The sequence below is a fragment of the Mus musculus genome, chromosome 14 (genome assembly GCF_000001635.26).
Source record: "Mus musculus strain C57BL/6J chromosome 14, GRCm38.p6 C57BL/6J".
NCBI lineage: Eukaryota > Metazoa > Chordata > Mammalia > Rodentia > Muridae > Mus > Mus musculus.
In genome coordinates, this window is record NC_000080.6 from 5789006 (window position 1) to 5815055 (window position 26050).

The window sequence follows — 26050 nt, forward strand, 5'->3', positions numbered from 1 at the left end:
GATCTCTTTGTCTATTTTTACATGCTGTAAAAGGAGCCTAGGGCAGCTCCTCATAACTCTCTGTGAGTGCTCAGCATAGCACATTCCTGGTTTGGTAATATTTTAAATTGCAGGGTTAATCTGACCACTTACACTAGGATTTGTAGAGGCATATAGCACTTAACTAATAACAACCTTTCTAGGGGTCAACTGATTGCAGACTGATAACAGCCACGTTCCTCTTTTGGTCCTCTACTTAAGCTTGTCTTAAACTTGAAAAATCCTAAAAGTTACTCTCAAGACTTATTGTCCCCAAATGACAGATGAGTCTGACTTGCTGTGTCCCTTTCAAGTCAGGTAACAATGATGATTTATAGGCTATGTAGTATATAAATTGCCTTGAATCTGCACTAGCTCCATTATGTTCATAGCAGCCTTAATTATGATAGCCAGTAGCTGGAAAGAACCAAGATGTCCATCAACAGAGGAATGGATACATAAAATACGGTACATTTGTACAATGAAGAACTAGTCAGCTATTAAAAAGAATGAATTCGTGATATTTTTAGACAAATGGATGGATCTGTAGGATATCATCCTGAGTAAGGTAATCCAATCACAAAAGAACACATATGACATGTACTTGCTGATAAGGGGATATTAGCCCAGAACCTTGGAATACCCAAGATACAAATAGCAAAGCATACAAAACTCAAGAAAAAGGAAGACCAAAGTGAGGATACTTTGATCCTTATTAGAATGAGGAACAAAATACCCATGAAAGGAGTGACAGCAACATAATGTGAAGCAGAGACTGAAGGAATGACCATCCAGAGACTGCTTCACCTGGGGATCCATCTCATAAACAACCAGAAAAACCAGACACTACTATGGATGCCAACAAGAGATTGCTGACAAGAGCCTGATATAGCTGCCAACTGAGAGGTTCTGCCAGTGCCTGACAAATACAGAAGTACATGCTCACAGCCATCAAATGGTCAGAGCACAGGGTCCCCAGTGAAGGAGCTAGAGAGAGGACCTATGGAGCTGAAGGGTTTAGAGCCCCATAAGAGGAACAACAATATGAACTAACCAGTACCTCCAGAGATCACTTGGACTAAACCACCAAACAAAGAAAACACATGATGGAACTCATTGCTCTAGGTAAATGTGTAGAGGAGGATGGCCTGGTTGGTCATCACTGGGAGGAGAGTCCTTGGTACTATGAATGTTCTATGCCCAAGTAGAGGAGCATGCCAAGGCCAGGATGAAGGGAGTGGGTGGGTTGGGGAGCAGGGGTTGGTGTAGTAAACAGGGGATCTTCAGAGGGGAAACTAGGAAAGGGTTTAGCATTTGAAATGTAAGTAAAGAAAATATCAAATAAAAAAGGCATTTGTTAGGATTTTATAGGATGATACCTAATTACAATCTTCATTGTTTTTGAATGATGTTTTTTGGCAGACACAGGTGAATCATAAAGTAATAAAATGAACATTGAAGGACCCCCACAGAAACCACTTGCAATTACCAGTGATTGTATATTTGAAGGAACGCAGAAGCATACACTGCTGTGTTTTCTGACAGCTTTTTATTACCTTAGACTATGCTTTGATTTAATGAGAGCTATTACTGAAATACTGATGTATTTGCCATTAATGCGTTCAACACCATCATCCACAGGATTTTCACAGTAGCTAAATATTTGACAGCAACGATGCAGCATGGGTAAGTTTTCCATCATTAAGTTCCTATCCAGACAGTTGGACAAACTCTCCATACTGAATGTATGAAGGACTTTGTAGTTAAGTCCGGCTCAGAAGAAACTATGGAGCCCAAGTCCCATGAAGAGTGGAGAGATCCATCTGGGTCTGATATCTGTGGGCTTTCATGATCACAACTGAAATAACAAGGCTCTTAGAGTGAAGAGTTGGAGATCACTGTGTTAGTCATAAGAAAAAATGCAATGTACTCAATTGTAACTGAAAGCTGACAGTCAATATGTACTGTGTATAACCTTATCAAAATATCAAATTAATTAAAAGAACAATAAATAACCAATAAATAACAAAACTTTGAATGAAAACAAGAAAAAACAAAACACTAAACTAATCAAAACTCAAACCAAAATCAAACCACAAAAATTGTGCAAAGCAAAATTCTTAGTCTGCTCATTTTGTAGCACAGACTTACAGCCTGTGGCTGTCCTTGGCAACTTAGTAGAAAAGTAGTTCCTGGAGGTAACAAACTTTGCAGGAGAAATTTAAGCAACACTCTCCTTTTGGAGTGTGGGTCTGAAGGATATGGCCTCCCAAGTCAAAGCAGAACACATGTTGTAGACTTGGATCCAAGGTTTTACAATTTTGTTGACTGATCTCCATGTAATTATTGATGATGACCCATCAGGAAAAGATAAATTTGCACTCAGATTCTTCCTGGATGCCCAGCAGATCTTGATGTGTCTCAGCGTTTCTCTGAGTCCCTTTAAATGTGCACTCTTCCTGGGCCAGAGGCTAGATGAAATTAAGGCCTGTTCATACCAAAGAAACAAAATAAAGGAGGAGCATACAGCCCATTACAGCCATGGTTATTAGGGATGAGAGGCAACAGTGGTGTATTTCCTGTGCACACTCAGTGCTCTTCCTCCAGCACTTCTCTTTGAGGGAGATCATGTCGTGGTCTGTGCCATGTTCTGCTTTCTGCTGGACTATATCACACTTAGGGAAGAAAGAAACAAAGGCCAGTTAAGCATTTGTCAATTGAGCTGTCTCTCCCAGAACAGCTCTATTCAGCTGGACAAACCAACATGTCCTATCAGCTAAGATCATAACGTGCATCCCAAGTGCCATAGAGCACCTGAGCTTGGAATTGTTTCTCACCTATTAAAAACTGCTAGAATTTCATGTGTTTAGCAAATTATATTTTATATCTTGGGTATCCTAGGTTTGGGGCTAATATTCACTTATCAGTGAGTACATATTGTGTGAGTTCCTTTGTGAATGTGTTACCTCACTCAGGATGATGCCCTCCAGGTCCATCCATTTGGTTAGGAATTTCATAAATTCATTCTTTTTAATAGCTGAGTAGTACTCCATTGTGTAGATGTACCACATTTTCTGTATCCATTCCTCTGTTGAGGGGCATCTGGGTTCTTTCCAGCTTCTGGCTATTATAAATAAGGCTGCTATGAACATAGTGGAGCATGTGTCCTAAACACATGAAACTCAAGAAGAATGAAGACTGAAGTGTGAACACTATGCCCCTCCTTAGATTTGGGAACAAAACACCCATGGAAGGAGTTACAGAGACAAAGTTTGGAGCTGAGATGAAAGAATGGACCATGTAGAGACTGCCATATCCAGGGATCCACCCCATAATCAGCATCCAAACGCTGACACCATTGCATACACTAGCAAGATTTTATTGAAAGGACCCAGATGTAGCTGTCTCTTGTGAGACTATGCCGGGGCCTAGCAAACACAGAAGTGGATGCTCACAGTCAGCTAATGGATGGATCATAGGGCTCCCAATGGAGGAGCTAGAGAAAGTACCCAAGGAGCTAAAGGGATCTGCAACCCTATAGGTGGAACAACATTATGAACTAACCAGTACCCCGGAGCTCTTGACTCTAGCTGCATATATATCAAAAGATGGCCTAGTTGGCCATCACTGGAAAGAGAGGCCCATTGGACTTGCAAACTTTATATGCCCCAGTACAGGGGAACACCAGGGCCAAAAAGGGGGAGTGGGTGGGCAGGGGAGTGGGGGTGGGTGGATATGGGGGAATTTTGGTATAGCATTGGAAATGTAAATGAGCTAAATACCTAATAAAAAATGGAAAAAAAAACTGCTAGAAACTGAACTGTCAACTACACATTATACTGGAGTTCTAAAAAACACCACATTTCCCCAGTTGTGCGGGTACATTATATTGAGTAATAACATTGTAGCAATGTTTGAATGTGAGTTCAAGAGAGATGTGTGCTACCTAGAAACCATGTGGATTCCTTATGGGGTGGGAGCATGCCTTGAACTGAAGTGAAGGCTATGATTATTTCTCCAGTCAGGAACCTCACAGGGTTCCTCTTGTCAATCTTCTATCTGCAAATAACCAGAGACACCATACAACACAATACCCCTGGGTAATTCATGGTTCCTAGAATCTGCAAGAGTGTGCTAAATAAAAATATTCCCAAGGCTGGGCAATGAACCTTAAAAGTGATGGTCATGAAGAAACAGAACAACACCCCTGTACATCTATGACTATTGCAGGGCACACTCTCAAACACACATAATATTTGTGTTTATGCAATACAAGCATATTGTTTTGCAGTGACCTTTTTAGTTTCGTGGTTAATACAAATATAAAAATCTCCCAGGATACTTTGCAGGAATAAAAAAACAAATCTTGAATGGGAAAGGTACTTAGTGGACATAGCATATAGGCAGCGCAGTCAGTGATATGCTTTCCACTCATAAACCGGTCTGGGAATCAGGGTTCTTGTCCTATTATCCAATCTGGCTCAGCAAGTTCCCAAGGCTGTGTAGAATAGGTTTGTTTCCCAGCCTAGGCTCACATGTTGGTGGTGGACCAGGCTCTTGTTCTTGTTCCCTGTTTCAGACTTGTCCTAAAGTAAACAATTTCTTCCAATAGGATCTCCCTTTTCCATCACCTAACTGACTTGGTGTCCAAAGGCATGAGCCCAAAGTAATAGGAACTGTCTACAACCAGGATCCAAAAGAAACGTTTTCTCCCCAGAATGTGACTGTGTCAGGGCTATTTTGAGTAGGATAAGGCTGACTAGTTGAAGGACAAAAGCTTGCATGGATTATCTCACACTGAGTTCATGGAAGGGCTGTACCACACAGGGCCTTTTCATCCTTCAGCAGATGGACATCAGGATAGCTTCTGCTTCAGGGATGCTCTGAGGACCACTACAACCCTGAGCACCCTAGACTCTGTGGATAACTCCTCCTTGTTCTGGAAGCACTGGGTCAAAGTGGACTTCTTTTCCACTTTCTGAACATGGCTTCTAACAGACATAACCAGTTTTATACTACCAGAACTGTCTGAAGGTCCTCATTTCTCTCAGCCCCCACTGAGGCTGATAGAGACACAGGTCGGAAAAAACATGCATACACAAAAAGAAACACACAGACACACAGTCACAGACACACACACAAGCACACACAGACTTATTCACATAAAATCATAACTGGGCAGAAAACAATGAGGTATCTGTTATGGTTCAGGACCAAGATAATTCAGACTTTGCAGAGGTAATATTTCAAGGGAGACCCAAGGACTCTGCGATAATTTTAGAAGAATAAAAAGCACTAGAGAAGCGGGGTCATAGTGGCACACTCCTTTAATCCCAGCACTTGGGAGGCAGAGGCAGGCAGATTTCTGAGTTTGAGGCCAGCAGGATATACAGAGTGAGTTCCAGGAGAGCCAGTGTGAACAGAGAAACCCTGTCTGGGGGGAGGGGGGGAGGGAAACATCTAACAATGGTCCAATTTGGGGGCATATATTAAGAAATTGTTTCATGAAGCCTCAGAAATCACACACCAAACCTGAGCCTGTGTGAAGCCTTTCTATCATCTCTGGTCATCCAGCCAACTCCAGACTCTAAGGCCCAGGAATGACCACTCCAACAGCACTCAAAGAAAATTGAACTGACAAGCTGCTACTCAGGCTCTCTCAGTGTGAACCAAGATATATGAAGCCTGAAGAGACCATTTTGAGATAGAGAGGAAAAGGGGGGAATAGAAAAGCCGCCAAAAGACAGTAATGAAATCCACTTATTTGTCAATTAAACTAGGCTGTCATCCCTGCAAACTATTTCCTACCTAGAATCTCACAAGTTCCCTGTAAAGCAAATGAGCTACAGGCCTTTACTTCTTCCCTCAAAGCTCTTGCTATTCTCAAGAAGGGCTCCAACACAGCACCCTTCAAACTTAAGGCATATAGTGTTGTGATGTCTAATCAACCTATCTCCCTTAGTGATTATAGCAGAGCAGGAACATTTGCATGCCAAATATGCAGTTTCTTGAACCAGGCTACCTCCACAGAGAGTCCTGTAGATGATCACATAAACAAACACTTGGAGGAAACATAGGTGAGTGCCTGGAGAAGTTGGTTGACTATTACATTTGATTGTCTATGTTTATGTTTAGACATGAGGGCAATCTGCCTCTGATACACATCATCCTACCTGCTGTTCCTTGGCACTTGGGACACAGATGTTCTTGCTGGCCTCCTCAGAGAACCTCTTTTCTTCCCCACAGGACACTTATGGCCAGCCTGCTCCACCAGCAGCCTTCTGTTCTCATTCAGTAATATCCTTACGTTTTCGTTGAGTTGAGTGCACTCACGGAGGAGGTGGTCCTCCTTAATGCTGATCCACAAAGAAAAATTGGTGATTCCCAGCCAGATTCCATTGGCTTGCCACTCCTACAAGTCCTATGATCCCTGCAAGGGCCCTGATTCCCAGACAGCCCCCAGAAGAGTCCACAGTTACATAGCAGCACCAAACAGAGGCAGGTCATATCAAGATACCAGCCATATTCCACAGGACTCAACAAACTTCTAAAAACCCTGACACCAACAGTACACCATATACATGACAGAAGAGGAAATGTTCCTCATGGTTGATTATAGGTCTCTGGTACCATAAAACCTTCAGCAGGGAGAGGGCTTAGCCCTTCTGAGAGAGGTGAGACGACCAAACAGGTGTGCAATCTTTACATTTTTGTTGGGAATCCTAGATCTTTTAATCTGTGGTCAGAAACCCAGAGGTTCAGGGTTCCTGGATATTCCCAGCGTGGTGGAAAAGTTTTCTATGTAGAGGATCTTGAATTTGGAAGAATAAAGATTGGAGGATCTTGGACACTCTTCACACTTAGGACACCTGTGTCCAAGAGGTACAAATCCAAGACCCTTGCCTCAGGGCAGGGTTCCTGGATAAAAACAGATAGCATAAAACCAGAACCCTTGCTTTTGTTCAAAGTCCTAAAAGGACAGAAGCATTCCCTGCCTAGTTCTGGGGGTCTCAGTTGTGTCACAGACTCACCTGTAGGAATAGTTATCTTCTATCAGTTCCTTGGAGTACTGCATGGAACCAATTATGGACTGGATCATTTTATTCATATCCAACATTGTCTTCTCATGTTGTGATTTAATGATGTTGAATTCAGTGTTCATCCTGTGGCATGGCCCAAGAAGCAAATAATATGCTGAATTAAGGAATCAATAATCATGTGCAAACAGGCTATATCATGTACTACCCAAGCCAAGTGCATGCCACATCCTGGCTCATTCAAACTGGGTCCCCTAGGTGCTAATTAAACTTACTATCCTGGGCAGAGGACAGCAGAGCCAGGAGACCAAATGGAGCTAGCTGACCTTCAAGGGCTTCCGGGCAAGCATGTAGGAATAGAGTACTTCTATGACAATTTTACACTACACTGTGCCACAGGCAAGGGTCCAGTAGATATCTGTAATGACTTTCCTCTTATTTTTAAGGCAGGGATTCTCATTTCTTGGTTTCTGTTGTTATGTGAATTCCCAGAGGACACAACTAGTATTTACAGGAGAAAGGCTTTATCACATCTCCTCCAGGAGATTCCTGTGTGACAACAAGGAAACACCAGGAGCAAACTTCCCTGGTGATCACTTTGGACCTCTATGGACTCAACACTAACAGGACCTGCAAACTGTGCATCACACAAATCCTCAGACCCCATCAAAGGTCCCAGAGCCCCAGTCCTGAACAAAACACACGCAACTATGTTCACACACACAGACACAATTAGAATGCCAAATAAATCCAGACAGGTGCCATCTCTCAGAATATAATGAACAATATCAGAGTAAAGCCTTGAAGCCTGCAGGCATTGCATTCACACACTGAGAGACAGTAAGTGTGAGCAGGACATTCTAGCTGTTCACAGCAACAATCAGAATGCAAAAACCCCAAGGTCAAGTACAAAAGAAGATGATAATAAACACACAGCACCTTGTTTATCCAACAATTAAGCACCTGTCAGGGCTACTTAATTGAATGATGGGAGATGACGCACTCCATTCATGGAAGGAAATTGGGTTAACAGATGGCACAATACAGTCAACAGGGTACTGGGCATAATTCCTACCTGTAGTTCAAATCCTCATACATGTAAAGGTTCAGGATTCCACACATTTCCTCCATGTCATTGCTGATCTTCCTCATATCCAATTTCAGTTCTTCTAGTTCATTTATTTTTGATCTCTTCTTGGTCATTTTGGAATTTTGGGTTGAAGTATTTCTAGCAGACCCTGCAGATAGGTAAACACAAAAGAATTTGCATACTTGATGGCCCAGGGGCAGGGGAGACCATTCTGAGTCCCAAGAAGAAGATGGAGGGAGAGAAAAGATAAAGACAGTGAATTCCTAAAAGAGCAGAAAAGCTATCTTCCAGCTGGTTTGCTAAGCTATGTTCCTCTTCCTAACCACCATTGTCAGACATATGCCACACTCCCTGTTACAGGCCCGGTTGCCTTGAAATGTATAAGCTGCCTCAGACATAAAGATATGGGGAACATTGTCAGGTCATATCAGATGGGACGCAGGGAAATCCTGAAGTTCATAGTGCTTAGCACTATCAAGCACTAATTAATCGTGTGTCTTCAAATCCAATGTGTCTGAGTCCTCACCACATGACATGACCAGGGGAGCATCCTTCTCTGTTCTTTTCATCAGAGACTCAAGTTACCTACAGTAATCTGGAAGATGAAGTGCTTCAACTCCCTTCCATGAAAGGACACACTGTTATTCTCATAGTGCCCACTCCTGACATTTTTTGCCACTCAAAATGAAATTAAATAGCTCCCAGAAAAGTAGCTGCAGGTTTGTCAATTCCTGGCTCTGTCAAACTAATCATCAGAAATTCTTGACTCTTTTTCTGACATTGACAAAGTCCAAGGCTTCAGCTTGTAAGACCTACTCCTGGAAGGCCCAGCTCAAGCCTACCTCTACCAGGAAGTTCCCCAACTCTGCCCAGGACTCACTGTGCCTTCTCCAGAATGATTTCCTTCTTCCTTTTTCATGAGAAAGGATTCCCTCTTCCTTCTCTGTTGGTCTGGTCTCTCCTTCATCGCCATTCTCTTTCTGAAATAGCCTGAGCAGCCAGGAAAACATTCCTGCTGGTGAACCCAGAGCAAACAGAAGGGATGAACCACAGGCAGTTGCTGTCACCACAACACAGGTGACAACACAGAAGATTCTAGTTCTATCCTAGATACAAGAGATTCTCCAAGGAAGGCATTACTGATGATGTCACTAGCAACTGCCATGACCTACCTGTTAACTAGTTCTGCCCAGCTTGGTCCTTTTCTGGGGTGCCTCTCCTGGAGCCTCTCATGGACCCGTGGGATCCCCTTTTGCAACCTCTCCTTCCAATTCTGGAGAATTCTACTGCTTCATTAGATGTCATGTGCTTTTGAGGGGGAACGTTGGTTAGGACTCTGACATGCTTAAGAGATTTTGTTAGCACCCAAATCTCTAGGGACTGTGGATGTAGTAGATGTTTCACAACAGTAAATATACCAGCTGTGTCAATTCATGTGACATACACTCAATTTCCCAGGGTTTTCCTGTCTCACAGAGGCAAATATCTTTCTCCTATAGGTTTAATTGTACAAAACATGGACCATATTTTCTAACGGTGTATTCCTTGACAGAGGGCATTTTTTCATATATATATATATATGTATATATACATGAGTTTCACAAAATCTCTGGTTTACAACCCTATCTTTTACAAAGAAAACTCCCTACTCTTTTGAACATACGGAATCATCTACAGGGCAAATATAAATGGTTAAATTGCTGTCCCTTCTTCAAAACATTATCCTGCACATGCTCCCATTCTCAAATACATCCAGACAATTTAAGTGGGCAACAGAGAGTAGTGGTCATCCTGGACTGTACATTACTGCATTGTAGCCTCATAGCAATTACTTCTCCAATATCTGTCTTCCAGAATTGCTAAGTTGAGAAATGAGGGTGTTGCAGGTTGTAACGTCATACTGTACTCACAGCAAATATAATACTCAGAAGGTAGGGCTGGGAGTGCAATGACCTGAATTGAGATGAAACCTCAATTTTAATGTGTCTATAAGGTCAGGATGCTGTCCCTTTGGCATTATCATCTCTGGCTTTTGTGTTCTTATGCTGGCTTTGCTGAACCTGTGCCCCCTAACCTCACAGATTTAAGAGTGAAAAATCATGTATATCTTCTTTCAGAAAACATCTGAATTTCACTACCTTCTTGAGCCACACAATATCAATATGCAGAGCTCAAAAATCAGGGGGAGATAGGTGATGGCTTCAAAGATGAGGGCTTTTTATTACAATTAGGGCGCATATTTTTTTCCAATGTGATTTTTCCTTTTCTCTTTCACTAAGGGTGGCTTGTGTGTTTGCTGGCCTAAAGGGTCCTGGTTCCAACAACATGGGGCTTACTCTATAGAGGCTCAATTTTATCAAGAAATGGATTGTTGTAGAATCATGTCGTGACAGCAAGTAGTTCAACTACACTGTCTTAGGTCCAGCTGACCTGGTATAGGACTGACGACCTGAGCTATCTGAGGAAAGGAAGCAGCATGCAGTGTCACACAGCTCTCTCTGATGCAAACTGCTGGAATTGGAATAGGGATGTTTGTTTGTTTGTATGTTTGGTTGTTAATTATAAAAACAAAAAAAAGTTAGCCACAGTTGGTACATGCCAGTAATCTCAGCACTCAAAAGGGTTTTAAACAATTGTTGTTGTTTGTATTCCTGTTGCTTTTATTGGTTTTGTTTTGAACTCTCCCAGCTATTTGCACTGGACCCAGAATATTAAGCCCATGCTCTGTACAGTCCTATCATTTATGTTAATCAGTGATTTTATTCTTAGCAACCACTCCTGAGATGATCTCATTACTCACTTTCAAATAAAGAAAACAGTCATACAGACATTAGTTAACTTGTACGGTCTCACGTAATCAACTCATCATGACTGTAGAGTGGCATCCCAATCTTTGAAATACCCAAGCTTCTATTTTTGAGATGCCAGGCATCTGTGGAAGACTCGCTATCTGGTATGGTAGGGGACCTGGAATGGCTGCCACCTGAAGGCCAACACTGCCCCTCCAGTGCCTCTGAAGCCTGAGGCAGAGGTCAGCCAACAACACAGGAACACTTGGCCACAGCCAGTTCAGGACTGTACTTTGGATGAGCCCTGAGACCTGGATTAACAGAGGTTTCCAGAGTTCTGGTAAAAGTGAGCACAAACACTTAGACTTGAGGAGAATAATGGATCTTTGGGACAAACATCTTTCATTTTTATTTATCTTTGCTATGTTCCTAGTTTATGTCAATACCAAAGGCACCCTACTTTACAACATCTATTCTCTCTGGGTGTTAAAGTTATTGCCTGTGTATACACACTAGAGTTACTAGAACAATACATTCTGTCCAATTTTTTTAAATAATTAAATATTTTTATTGATATCTTTTTATTTATTCACTTTACACTCTGCTTTCTGCCCCCTGACACCTATATTCTTTCCCCAATATTGCTGGCTGCTTCTTTTCTGAGGGAATATGTGGCAGCTATCTCAGGTCATCCCTTCTTCTACCAAAGCTGAGTGACCCTGTCCTGGAGAAAGGTGCTGAGGGTGCTGGGAATGAATGACTTCTGCTTGGCTTTCTTGTTGTTCCACTTGGCTGTCTTTGAGCAGTTCTTGCAGAACTGTCCTTGAACTTGGTACTTCATCCTGATGGTCCGTAAGAAGCACTGGTTTTATTAATTATTCTTGAGAGTATATTTCCATTAAACTGAATCCCATCAGTATACTAACAAGGACAAAGGAAATGAGATATGAGACATCTATTCCAGGAGTTTCCAATTGTTCTCAGACCAGCAGTAGAGAAGCCCACAAAGCTGGCAAAGGTAACTGAGGTCACACAGGGACCTGAGAGCATACTGATGCTTTCCTAAAGAATGTTCTAGAGGATTATTATATCTAAACTCCCATAGATTCGTGTGCACTGGACACCAAAGGGCTCAACATACTTTGCTTTTGTCACTCAGCTTCTCCAAGTATTAGAAGTCCCCCAATTTAGAGGGATTTGAAGGTATAAATAAGTCCCAGTGGCTAGAGGTACCTCAAAACAATGTGTAAGAACAGAGAACTGCTTGAGAATCAGAAAGACAAGAGCAAAGTCATAGCCCAATAAGAAAATCTGAGTAACAAGCCATCAAGTGAAAACTGAAAGTAGCAGGCCATGCACCAGTAAGGTTGGTCCTTGTCTCTCAGGTAGATCTATCTGAAAATTTCTGAGGAACTCCATTTTGATTTCCAGAGTTACCATAGCACTTTGCAGTCCCACCAGAAATGGAAGAATGTTCCTCTTTCTTCAAATTCTCACCAACATATGCTTTCACATGAGTTTTTTTGATCTTAGCATTCTTCACTGGAAAGTATAACGCTGGACACCACCTCATGGTCATTTTGATATTCATTTACCTGAAAAAAAAAGGACTTTGCACACTTCTTCAGTGCTTCTCAGCCATTCAAGATGCGTTGTTGTGAATGTTGTGTTTAGTTCTCTACCTCATTTTTAGATTGTGTTCTTAGCTCTTATGAAGGTTATCTACTTGAGTTCTTTATAACATAACAACAGAACCTGAGGAAATCCAAAACATCATCAGATCCTACTACAAAAGGCTATACTCAGGAAAACTGAAAACCTGTATGAAATAAACAACTTCCTAGACAGATACCAGATACCAAAGTTAAATCAGAATCAGATTAACGATGTAAACACTCTCATTTCCCTAAAGAAATAGAAGCAGTCATCAATAGTCTCCCAGCCCCAAAAAGTCCAGGACCTGACGGGTTTAGTGCAAAGTTCTAGCAGACCTTCGAAGAAGACCTGATTCCAACTCTCCTCAAACTATTCCACAAAATAGAAAAAGAAGGCACTCTACCCAATTCTTTCTATGAAGCCACAATTACTCTGATACCTAAACCACACAAAGATCCAAGAAAGAAAGAGAACTTCAGACCAATTTCTCTTATGACCATGGATGCAAAAATACTTAATAAAATCCTCACAAACCGAATCCAAGAACACATCAAGACAATCATCCATCATGACCAAGTAGGCTGGATCCCAGGAATGCAGGGATGGTTTAATATACGCAAATCCATCAGCGTAATTCACAATATAAACCAAATCAAAGAAAAAAACACATGATTATCTCATTAGATGCTGAGAAAGCATTTGCCAAAATCCAATACCCATTCATGATAAAAGTCTTGGAAAGATCAGGAATTCAAGGCCCATACCTAAACATGACAAAAGCAATCTACAGAAAACCACCATCAAACTAAATGGAGAGAAGCTGGAAGCAATCTCACTAAAATCAGGAACTAGACAAGGATGCCCACTTTCTCCCTACCTATTCAATATAGTACTTGAAGTCCTAGCCAGAGCAATTCGACAACAAAGGAAGATCGAGGGGATACAAATTGGAAAGGAAGAAGTCAAACTATCACTATTTGCAGATGATATGATAGTATGTATAAGTGACCCTAATAATTCCACCAGAGAACTCCTAATCCTGATAAACAGCTTCAGTGCAGTAGCTGGATATAAAATTAACTCAAACAAATGAATGCCCTTTCTCTACACACAGGATAAACGGGCTAAGAAAGAAATTAGGGAAACAACACCATTCACAAGAGTCACAAGCAATATAAAATACCTTGGCGTGACTCTAACTAAGGAAGTGAAAGATCTGTATGATAAGAACTTCAAGTCTGTGAAGAAAGAAATTGAAGAAGAACACAGAAGATGGAAAGATCCCCCATGCTCATGGGTTGGCAGGATTAATATAGTCAAAATGGCTATCCTGATGAAAGCAATCTACAGATTCAAACTTCCAACTCAATTCTTCACTGAGTTAGAAAATGCAATTTGCAAATTCATCTGGAATAATAAAAAAAACCTAAGATAGCAAAAACTATTCCCAACAATAAAAGAACCTCTGGGGGAATCACCATGCCTGAACTCAAGCTGTAGTACAGAGCAATTGTGCTAAAAACTGCATGGTACTGGTACAGCAACAGACAGGTAGATCAATGGAAAAGAATTGAAGACCCAGTAATGAATCCATACACCTATGGTCACTTGATCTTTGACAAGGGAGCTAAAACCATCCAGTGGGAAAAAGACAGCATTTTCACCAAATGGTGCTGCCACAACTGGCAGTTATGTAGAAGAATGCAAATTGATCCATTCTTATCTCCTTAAACAAGACTCAAGTCTAAGTGGATCAAAGTACTCCACATAAAACCAGAGACACTGAAACTTATAGAGGAGAAAGTGGGGAAAAGCCTCAAAGATATGGGCACAAGGAAAAAGTTCCTGAATAGAACAGCAATGGCTTGTGCTGTAAGATCGAGAATCGACAAATGGGACCTCACAAAATTGCAAAGCAAAAGACACTGCCTCTGGTGCATTCTGGGGGTCCAGTTTCCTGAGGTTGCCTGTTTACATTCTTTCTGCCAGACATCAGGACTTCAGTCATTTTCCCTCTACCAATACCAGATCAGGTTTCCCTCTCCCCACACCAACTGCCCCCTACCATGTTAGGGAGGGAGGGAAGGACCTGGGAGGGAAAGTGATCCTGTTTGTTTAAAAATGACTTTCATTATGATGTGTTAGACTTGGAACTAGCTCTGGATGCTGTATGCTGGCTCTTATGGGACTCTGTTACAGAACACTACTCTGAAGTGCTCTAGGCATCCCTGCAGCAGAGGCTCTGCCTGGGTTCATCCAGCTACCTCCTAAATCTTCTCTATCCAGAGAACACTATTCACTAGAAATAGGCAGAAACTGCAGAGACCCGGGTTCAAGGGTGGCAATCTCAGGTCTACAGGCAGTATTTCTCAATAAAAGTGTAGTTTCTTCCAGCCATGGTTATGCACTCCTTTAAATCCCATCACTTAAAAGTTATAAACTGGAGGATCTCTGTGTGTTCAAAAACAGCAAGCTCATAACATATCAGAGAGTTTGGAATGGAGGAAGACACTCACTGAGTATCAAACATATTGTTTCCTGGACAGAAGGTCCTGAAGACTAGATCCATGTAAAACTCTGATGTTTTCTCTTTCTGGCTGTGACCATCAGGTTGTCCATGAGCAGAAAGAAGCCCACAAAAGTCACTCCACAGGATCCTCCCAGGCTTTGTTCCTACTTCATCTGAGAGACAACCAAGCAAGACCAGATTTTTTTTTTATTGCTTGTTCTTCTTCTGCATGACCAGGTCCTTCTGCTCAGCAGTACTATAGCCTTTGCTCCAGACTATCCTGTTCCTGATAATTAGGGTATGTGTTCTTAGTGGAGGGGTATCAAAAAGCATGCACACACTGGAATAAAAATGCAAGTGTTTACAAAGGATACCAGTGGTTGATGATCAGCCAGGCAAGCAAAGCAGCGAGCTTCTGGGGGAAAGAGCAAACAGTATTTCAAGACAGAGGCTGAAAATGAAACCCAATGAGATCTTCTAGAAAATGAAGAAAATGCATGAAAAAGTGCATGAAAAAAATACCACATGCCTATACTATACAAAAAAGAAAATATACACACACACAAAAACACACATATCCGCAGCCTATCCACCACACACAGAGTATGTAAATGAGAGCAAAATACCAAAAAAAAAGCACCTCGTGCCGCAAGAACACATTCGTTTAGTTATAGCATACCAGCAATTTAAGCGGTATCTTACACTATGCTAAACAAAAGGTGGAAGATACAATTGCTATGGTGAGCATGCTTTGCTTGGCCAGACTATGCAGAAGTGATTGCATAAAATTTCCTCTTGCAATCTTAAATCTCTGACACCATGTCCATAGCTTGTCAAAATCCCTACCCACATCCATAGTCATCCAGTCAACAGGAGAATGCAATCTACAGAAAAGGAGAATACTCCAGCCTCATTGACAAAAAACATGGCTAACACTCTGCTAGTCAGAGTTCAGTCAGTGTGAGTCTGTCCTGGGCAGATTAAAAAGATTGTCTTGAAATGTAGACAGCAAAGATGAGAAATGCCACATGTCACCCCAAAAAAGATGACATCAAGAACTGCTCATTTGGCATTTGCAAAGGGATTCCCCCCACCCTTGCAAGCTGCTTCTCACATGTGAATTATATGACTGATGCCAAGCAAATAAGCCACAAGCCCTGACTTCACTCACTTAAAGCTCTGTGCACTGAACCCTGTAGGCGTGTGGTGTATTATTGAACTGTACTCATCTTTGGGCTGAAGTATTAAGCAGAGGTGGATTTGCTTGCTGATAATCCACTTTCTCACAAGAAGCTCATTCCCCAGAAATATTTGTGCTTGGACATAGACCTGAACAATTGGCTGTCATGAGGTATGTACTTAGATTGCTGTGTGGATGAGTAAGATGATGGATGAAAGCACAGGTAGGTGGATGAGCTCGTCTAGAAGTTACAAGGGCAGATGGAGCTAACCATTAGCCTGACAAAGCTGCCTGTCTCTACCTGTTGTTCCTGACTCTGGAAGTCACTGGCCTCTTCCTATTGGTCCTTATGGAGCCCCTTTAAGTCCCACAAGTACTGCAGCACCAGTGCCTCATCTTCCAGCACTTTCTTATTCCTGTGCCTCCTCAGCATGTCTACCTTCTTCTTCAGCTGATTCAGTTCCATCAGAAGGTGGCTCTGCAGGTTTCTGCAAACACCCAATGCATACAAAGCCCCTGCTATCCTTTTCCTATTAACTTATAAGAAACACCATCAACCCCACCAGACCCTGGTTCTCAGGAAGACCTAGATAAGAACTCAGGACATCTAGGTGAGCTGCACTCAGAAAGCAAAAATTAGAGAACAGCAAATTCCAGAAACACTCATGCTACTTCCAAAAGTCCCAACACTAAGAGGGATCCATGTTTCCTAAAAAGAAGAAGTGGACTACAGTTGTCCCTACCTGTCCATCCTAATGGAGAAACATCACGAAGGAATGGGCAAAGGCACTATGAATTGGAAAGGAGAAACAAGGGGAATACTTGCTATACATGGGTCTGCTGGTAACTAGCTCTCTATAGATCCTGACTCAGCCCCGGGGGTCAAGAAGACCTCACATGATACAAATAGTTCTTCTGTCAAGACCAGGGTTTCTCAATTTACCAAATGCTGTGGATGCTTTAATGCAGTGACCTCCCAAACTTAAGATTATTTTCATTGCTACTTGGGTACTATAATTTTTGTACTGTTATAAGCCATAATAGAAGTGTCTGAGATAAAGGATTGTCTGATACACAACCTCTGTGAAAGGGTCCTTTGACCTTTTTTTTTACCCCAAAAAGTGTTTCAACCCACAGGTTTACAACAGAAAAATCTAAAGGCTCCTGTGTGAAGTGGCAGAAAGCAAGAACCAGAGCTCGAGAGTCTCCTGTGCAGGATCAAAATCAGAGATGGCAATTCTACAGCTCATGTGCTCCCAAGCAAGACAGACAGTTACCTATAGCAGCCTTTGTCTTTGCCAGGAATTCAAATGTCTCTGAGGCCTCAGTGTACACATTCTGTAAGCTCTGCAGGTCCAACATTACCTGCTTAGTCTCCACTTTCAATTTTTCATAGTAAGGATTTGATCTTTGGTTGGGCCTGGCCCCAAGAGCAAAGAGTCCCAAGAACACAGGCTTCAAGGGTCACCTGAATCCAGGATGGATTCTGAACTATCCAAGCTCACAGTATGTTACCTTCTACCTCCTATGTACTAGGATCATCTAAGCTTATTAATCTTGCTATCTTGTCCAAAGGTCTCCAGAGGCTGGGTGTCCAGGCGGTTAGAGTTCTAGTTGTTTGAGCTCCCGCATAGGCCTGGAGGGACAGACAAGGTCTCTAAACTCTCAGTAGTTTATGACACAGGTGTGGGTATACAGAAACTATGAGGACATTTCTCCTTTTTTTTTTTCTTTCAGAACAAGGACTCTTGATCTTTGGCCTAGTCCTATGAATTTGGCCAAACTATATAATCCACATTTCAGGGAGAATTACCCAGAATGAGGAGGTCATGGTGAATTCACCACAGAACTCAAATATTTCATCAAGTTGAACACATAATGCAAGTGCATTGTTGCTTGAAGTATGGTTTCCAGTCCTAAGCATTGGCATTGTCAGCAGACTGTAAGGCAGGCAATTCCTCAGGTCCTACCACATACCCTTATGACCAGAATATAGAGAGAGTCACACACACACACACATGCATGCACACAGAATCAGGGTGTGTTTGCAGGGAGAATGAGAAAGTACAATTGAAATAGAATCCAGAGGAAATGCAGAGGACATTCTGTTTATAAGACCCAAAATCTGAGAAGAGTATTAATGAGCCCAAGACCTTCCATCATGTATCAGGATGGACCAAATGGGACCAAGCTTTCCTGGTGATATAGCAAGCTTCAGCAAGCAACACCTGCCAGACAATTACAAAGCTTTGCAAACAAACAAACAACGAACTCAAGCAAGCAAACAATCAATCAAAACCTCACAGCAACTACTATCTCACTCAAACGGTCACATGTCAGTGCCTCTATCAATACATGCTGAGACATCACATCCTCTTCAATCCCTCAGTTGTAGGCTTTCATTTTCATATAAAAAAAATAGAATACCCTATGTCCGCAGCTCACTCCTGCTCTGACTTCAAGTTCAGCCTGTGAGAATGTTTAGGGAGAAAAGGTTGGGCACAGTGACACCCTGGAGTTACAGTCTCCCAGTACCATAAAATTTAATAAGAATAAATTGTAGGCCATACCATAGACCCAAGAAATTGACCATGATGTTTGACAGAATGAAAAATACCTCTTGTGCAAAGCTTTCTCACTGATGAAGATCAGGTGATCTTGTAGCTCATTTTTCCCACTGGTCATCGGCTGACTGATTAGACTTTCCACTTTCCTCACCCATCTTCTGAACAGGAGTGTTGGGGATGATGGTGATACACCAGGAGCCCCTATGGGTAGATGAACACAAGTGAATATGCATACTGTCAAGGCACAGAGCATTGACAGAACACTGAGTCCTATACAGACATCTTACAAAACAGGAATCCATGTGACCCAGTCATTCCTCTTTCGCTTCACTTTGCACATGCATCATGTGACCAAGGACAGGATCCTCAGGCTTATTCATAGCTGCGTATGATTTAATTAGGCAGTACTGTCCATAAGCTTGTGGTATAGAAACCATCAGAAAATTATCATAGCCCACAAGCACCAAGATGGTGTGGAGATGCCCATATCTCCTGTCAGGTCACTCTAGAAACAAGACTATGGATGGAAAAACAGTGCAAGAGCACAACGCGTTCCCAGACTCACCAAGTCAGCTGCATGAGAGCCCAGTGTGCCCAGAGTTGGCAAGAAAGCACCAGTCTCTACTCTGGCTCACTATTTTGACAGTCCAGTGGCTAGACTAGAGAACAAACTGATACCCACACCTGCTACCTATGTGGGCAACTTTTAGGGAACACTGTTCAGAGACGTTCTTCTGTGACATCTGAGAAATGAAAGGTCTTCCCTGGGAAGCCAATTTCTTTCCTTCTTAGGAGAGCTGGACAGACAGTTCACCTAATGGAGTCCCTGGGGTAAAGGACAGTGATGCCCAGCCCTGAGGTGCTGACATCTCACTCACAGTCCTCTGCCTGCTGCTGCTTTCACTTTTGTCCCGTTCAAACCCATTTCCCCTGTAAGAGCAGAAGCCTGAAACTCCCAGGACAACAGCTTTGGCCTTAAAACTTCATTGATCTGGGACAAACTAATGTCCTGTAATCATTGACAAATTCAGGATCCATGACAAGCAGGGAAGGCCAGAAGCTTCCCAGAGAGACTAACTACTGAGTCCCAATTCCTGAAGACCCAGAAACAGACTGTGGTCTCCTTCAGGAATTTACCCATCTTCTAACCAATACTTATGGTGGCGCATTTTCAAGGACCATTTATTTCTTGATGCTTTGGTCTGAGGGTCAAGGGTCATCTTTCTTCCTCTCACTTGTGTCCATTCTTTCTCCTAAGTAGCATCCTTCCTCTAGCCAACATATCTATGGATGATTAGGAAAGGCAGTGCATAAAGTGGTCCAAGTGCAGTTGGTGTTGCCACAACACAGGTGACATCTCAAACCATGCCAGGCCTCTCCAGGATACAAAAGAATGTCTAGGGAAGGAACTGCTGATGTCATGGGGAGCTGACACTGCAACCATGCTAACTAGCTCTCCTCACAATTCATGCTGCACTTTCCAGGAGCCACTCCTAACACTGAAGGGAATCCTTTCAGTACCTCCTCCTTCCAAAGACCTCCATTAGATTGGTTGGAAACTCATTACTAATTCCCCCATGGGGAACTGATTGTTTATTTTCAAAAATTTCCCCAGGAATGTTTCATTTCTTTCTCAAAATTCCCCTATTCATCTAAATGTGAAATAAAATACTCCTGAAAATTCAGATTAGGATGAATATGGATGCAGAAGGAACACCTGCCTCAAGTACTGATGCTTGGAAGCACACCCAGGAAGAGCCTGCAGGGCCTTGAACTCACAGATATCTACTTGTCTCTGAGTACTCCCAAGTGCTGAAATTAAAGGCAGGCAGAACCAGGCCAGGCATTCCCATCACCTCCTTTCTCTCTCCTACTTCAACTTGTGTCCCAACATTTTCTTTGGTCCCTACCTCTAATAGAAAGCAGGGCAGAAGGTACTTGGATTCTAGCTAATGGCTCTTTTACTGTCATTCTCTTATGAAGCCTGGACCACATGTGTGCTGTTAGTCAATATGATCACATATAGCTTCAAACATTAAAATATACCCTTTGTTACAAGATCCAATCTTCTTGAAACTCAAACTGTGTTCACTGAAAAATACATCATAGATGGGAGAGAGGGGAAGAGAGAGAGAGAGAGAGAGAGAGAGAGAGAGAGAGAGAGAGAGAGAGAGAGAGAGAGAGAGAGAGAGAGCAAATTCTTGCATACATGTTGCCACATGCCATGATAACACAGTAATCCCATTTAGTCAAGTTTGTATGGGAAAATATTAAATTCCCTATATTTAAATTTTAAGAAAGTTTTTTGAAAAACCAACTCAGAACTGGAATCCCAGTGAAAACAGGTTTGCTTTCTTTGTTGTTCTTTCATTTTGTTTTAAGAGAGTATGGATTTATTTTGGCTCAGAGGATAAATATATCTTGGTGGGAAAGGCATGGAGCAGGGTCTCTAGTTGTGGTTGCCAGAGCATGTACCAGCTGCTTGTTCTGTGCCACCTACTAGGAAGCAATGGGGGGAGGGGACACACACAAAGCTTGAAAATGAGAGTCTCTGAGCACACAGAGTTGGGGCTTCAAAAAGCTGTGATTCTACTGCTTAGATCTGATATCTCTCTCTCTCTCTCTGTCTCTCTCTCTTACTCTCTCGCTCTCGCTCCCCCCTCTCTCTCTGTGTGTCGGTGTGTCTGTGTGTGTCTGTGTGTGTGTGTGTTAGACAGACAGACAGACAGTGTGGCTTCTTAAAATTATATATAGACTAGCAATTAATGTTCTAAGTATAGCATGCCGCATGACGGTCATATCGATTCATTCTGAAGGAAACCAGAACTCACTTCATTCAGATTCTTGAGATCCCTGAATCAAAGTTAAAGACTCTGATTTTGGGGAATTTGATGATGCCTTGTACTCTGCTGAAGCAAGAGCAGGGCATGCAGTTTCAGGCCTGCCTGGCCTTCCGAGTAAATCCCACAGCAGCCTGTCCTACAGTGTGATGCTCTGTCCCAAACATAAACAACACAGATTCGGATGGACCCAGTGTTCCTTCAAAACATATTTAGATTAAATCGTCAACCCCATTGCACCCCATGCCAGAAAATTTAACATTTAAAGCTGTTTCCTCTACTACATTCTTGCTTTCTCTTGAATACACTCCTCTTTTAGTCGTTCAGGTAACACAACTTTCTTATGTAGTTATATAAAGCATTTGAAAAATCCTTAAATATTGTAGTCATTACACAAAGTTCTGAATAAAATCCCTCGTGAGAACTTTTTATGACACATACTTGGATAGATGTCAACCTTCAGCTATAAAGTAAGGTTCTTGGGGACAACGCTTGTCTGAGAGTTAACAGCTTGCCCAACAATCTCAGAACACGACAGGTGTTGGATAAGAATATCTGCTGAACTAATAAAATGCCTTAGCCACTTATATACGCCAAGTTTTGAAGAGTTCAGCAATTAGCCACTGCTCCTGCTCCATTTCGCTTCTCTGTGAAGGTTTTAGCTTTAAACGTTCATGTTGCGAGACGAGTACTGAAGATTTTCTAGGAGAATAAGAAAGCACTCTGTTTCTTAGCACTTTGGAGAAGAAAGCCGGAGGTTCTCTAATTTTCTAACTGCGGTGAAGTCCTAGCATTCAGCACCCAAAAAGCACTACACATAACTTGGAGCTTCCCGCTGTACGTGGTGGAAGCTGATAAGATTTTATATAGTAAAGTTCAAAATAGGTCGCTGGATTTCATTCCCAATGATCTAAAATGTCAAGACTGAATTGTATGTTTAACCAAGAACACCTTACTCCCTAATAATGATCGCAATAGAACACGAGCAGATGGGCTACCTAACGTGCAAACTCACAAAAACAAACGCAGTGGCAGATGGATCAAAGTCGAAGGACACTCGTGAAAGGTCAGGAAGCAGGAGGCAGTAAATTGTACCCTGGCAAAAGGGCTGGAAGTCTAAGGGTAAGAAAAGAAGCAAGCCTGGCCCCTGACCTACAAGCTCTCAACAGGCAGAGGGCGCACCTGAGCAGACTCAGGAAGTCCCTGGGACAACTTCACTGGAACAGCACCTCAGCAGGGATGAAGCCAGAAATTTTGGACCAGGCTTTTGAGACGGTTCACAACGTCAATCAAAAACGAGTAAGAAATACATAGATAGGGTATGCAGGGCCAAAATTCATTGCCCACTCAAGATTACAAGGGTCTACGCAGGGCGGGGATTCCTGCGAGGAATCCCTGAATGGATGGTTGGATAACAGAAGGTTCAGTTTGAGGTGCAAGAAATAAGTTAATGGATTTTAGGGAATAAATCCAAAGACCCCGACTCGCATCTTCTCACACGCAACACTGAGCCCCAAAAGTGACTCAATCTGCGCGTGGCGTGTGCTGTGAGGTCCAGGCGAAAGCGAAGTTATCTGGGGCTGGATCCCTGGCCAGGTCCTTGACCCTCGGAACAGTTCAGGGCAGCCTAGGCTACCCGAGTCAGAGGCGTGGCTCTGGACTTCTGGCAGCCGCGGGCCTTCCCAGGCGGCGGTCCTCGGGAACCTGCGTGCCCACGTGACTGCCAGCGCGTGGTCAAGAGGTGAACCCCCTTCTCCTCCTGGCTGCACCCGCTGACCGCGCAACCCAGCCCCCTCCACTTCCCTGGCCTCCATGCCACTCTAGGAAATAAAGTGCAAAGCTGAGAAAAGAATGAAACGCGGAAATGGTCCTCTCCGGATCCAGAGGCCAACCAGACAAAGGCACTTAGGGCGGCGAGCAAGGAGGAGCCAGGGCGCTGGAGGAAGCGCTGTCCCGGCTGTGAAGCAGCTGGGGACCTCATCCCGGACCGCTTCCGGAACGGAACCTGGCCGGGAGGGGGAGGCGGGGAGCAAGGACAAGCGGGAGGGGTGGGCGCGGGCACGGGCGCGGTACCCACCATTTCCTCCCAGGCTGGACTCTGGGATCCAAGCACGGGGCGCACGTGCTGCGGCGCCATCCTGCCGGCCCGCGCCCACTGACCGACAGAGCGCAGGGACACGGTGCTCTCTGGCTTCCGACGCGTTCGCCCCCCCCCCCCCCCGCCCCCCGCGCCGGTCCCTTCCTCCACCACCACCTCCACAGCCGCATGAGTGCAGCTCCATGGCGCGGTGGCGAGCGCTCGGCTCCTCGAGCCTTTGCTGCCTCCCATGGCCCCAGAATCCGCCACCCCACCCCTCTCCTGTCTCTGCCTCCGACCCCCTCCCCTTTTCTCCCGCCGTCTGCCCCTTCCCCAGCGACCCCTCCCGGCCGGAGGCCCGGGATGCATGTGACCCCCCCCCCCCCCCCCTGCCAGGCCATATATGGCGCAGAAAGGAAAGCAGCCACCCGGCGGTCACAGGCACCTGGCGGTGGTGCAGCTAAAAGAGGAAGCTTTGCCAAGGACCCAGGCTCAACAGGAGCATCAGGGATGTCAGGGACAAGTAGCTCACGAGGGGTGAGCAGGACCTGGCCCCTTTCCTTCAGGCATTCCTTGCCTCAGGTGCCTGTAGCTCCAGGTGGTTGCCTCCTGAGCTGAGCCTGGAGCCAATTGCCCAGGACAGTACCTGGCTTCAACAGAGCAAGGCTGTGCTTTGCGCCCCTGAGCCGCTCCCAAGCACCTATTCTGGCAGCTGGGATGTCTGGCTGGGCTGGCTGGGGAGCCCTGCTTTTGTTCATTTTCTATGGCTGAAAGATTTTGTGAAAAGAAAACCAGCTAAGGAGCAGGTCTGTGGTTCCCTGTGAGCGCTCAACTCCAATTAGGGACAGGGGCAGTTCAGAGACAGCTCAAATGTCAACTGTCTCTCCTGCTGCTCTCTGGGAAAAAGAAAATGAAAATTGCAACTAGCAAGTTTTTCAATCATCTTTTCTGAAATCATCTTTACTGGCTGTGGAGACAGTTTCCATCTAGTTGCAAAGAGAGGAGTGACTGCATTTGCATGGATCATTTCCTCTCTCATGGACTTCAGACTCCTGCATCTCCTGGCCCTTAGTCTGGTAGACAGATGCATTCACACGTTTTGAAACCGAAAATTCAAAACACGTACTTGATCCAGCATGCTCCCACGTCATACTAACTTCCAAGGCTAATATTCCACTGGAGCTACACCTATAAAGGTCACTAAGGATTGTGGAGAGAGCTAAGCCACTGGATGGTTTCCAGCCCTCACTTTCTGTGACTTGACTGACTAGATTTGCATTCCTGAATCTCTCCTTTAAAGGGGCCTTGGAATGTTGGGTCTTCTTTGTTTGTGACTATGCTTTGTTCAGTGGCCTCTTACCTGCTGCCTAAGTAGCCTGTCCTTCATTTACTTTGAATGAGGGTTAAGTGGGGTGAGTGAGCAGTCTACAAGTTCCTCCCTTGCTTTTAGTTAGCAGCCAGATGATAACTCACAGATCTCCATCATTCTGACCATGCTGCCTTTACCTCAGCACTGGGATCACAGATGAACACTGGGGCTCACTCAAACCCAGCCCTTCATGCCTCTAGGCCAACTGAGCTATCCCAGACCAGAAGCGAACTGCTGTTTTTCAAGCATGTTGTTACATTTTTTGACTTTTCTTTTTCACTTGGGTGTCTGTGTCTGTGTGTGGGTTTGTGCACAGCAGTGTGAATTCTCATGGAGGCCAGAAGCATCCAGTACCCCTAGAGCTGGAGTTAGGAGGCACCCAGTGTGGGTGCTCCAAAGCAAACTCCCTGCTTTCAGACTCCCAAACCCATCTGGCAGAATGAGCAACCCAACTCCAAAAAGTTGTGTTTCCTCTCTCTCTCTCTCTCTCTCTCTCTCTCTCTCTCTCTCTCTCTCTGTCCCTCTCTCTGTCTCAAACACACACATACGTTATTTTTTTATAGAAAGAAAGACAGAAAGAAAGAAAGAAAGAAAGAAAGAAAGAAAGAAAGAAAGAAAGAAAGGAAGGAAAGAAAGAAAAGACATTAAAACTGGAAAAGAAGAATGCAGCTTGCCCAGGGACCTGTGTATCTCCCAGAGCCAGGGTTATAATCCAGATTGCTTCATTAATGTGACTACATATACAGCTGTTTCTATGTTCTAAATGTTGGTATCTCCCCAGTTCCCGTTGAAGTCCTAACTTGCATGAGCACCTAAGGAAGGGGTCTGGTTATGATAGCAGATTCTGTATAAATGGAACTGGTGTCTTGTAGGTGGAGGGGCTGGAGAGATGGCTCAGTGACTAAGAACACTCAGTGT

The 26050-nt window shown here is 43.6% G+C and overlaps 1 protein-coding gene across 4 annotated transcripts; it reads right to left on the minus strand.

Moving 5' to 3' along the window:
• Positions 1-1555: 1555 nt before the first annotated feature.
• Positions 1556-24732, minus strand: Gm3383 (predicted gene 3383). 4 transcript variants are annotated; one of them, XM_030247556.1, is made up of 8 exons: positions 24410-24732; positions 18897-19047; positions 12432-12529; positions 9026-9157; positions 8131-8293; positions 7050-7181; positions 6192-6374; positions 1683-2693 (listed from the first exon to the last, which is right to left on the minus strand). In XM_030247556.1, exons 3-8 carry the CDS (start codon positions 12523-12525, stop codon positions 2684-2686), a joined length of 714 nt encoding a protein of 237 aa, XP_030103416.1. In that variant the 5' UTR covers positions 12526-12529; positions 18897-19047; positions 24410-24732; the 3' UTR covers positions 1683-2683. The 4 variants fall into 4 exon arrangements, with proteins under 4 accessions (NP_001278022.1, NP_001278023.1, XP_030103416.1 ...); NM_001291093.1 differs by lacking the exons at positions 18897-19047; positions 24410-24732 and having other exon boundaries at positions 1556-2693; positions 12432-12525; NM_001291094.1 differs by lacking the exons at positions 9026-9157; positions 12432-12529; positions 24410-24732 and having other exon boundaries at positions 1556-2693; positions 18897-18934.
• Between the last annotated feature and the right edge of the window lie 1318 nt (positions 24733-26050).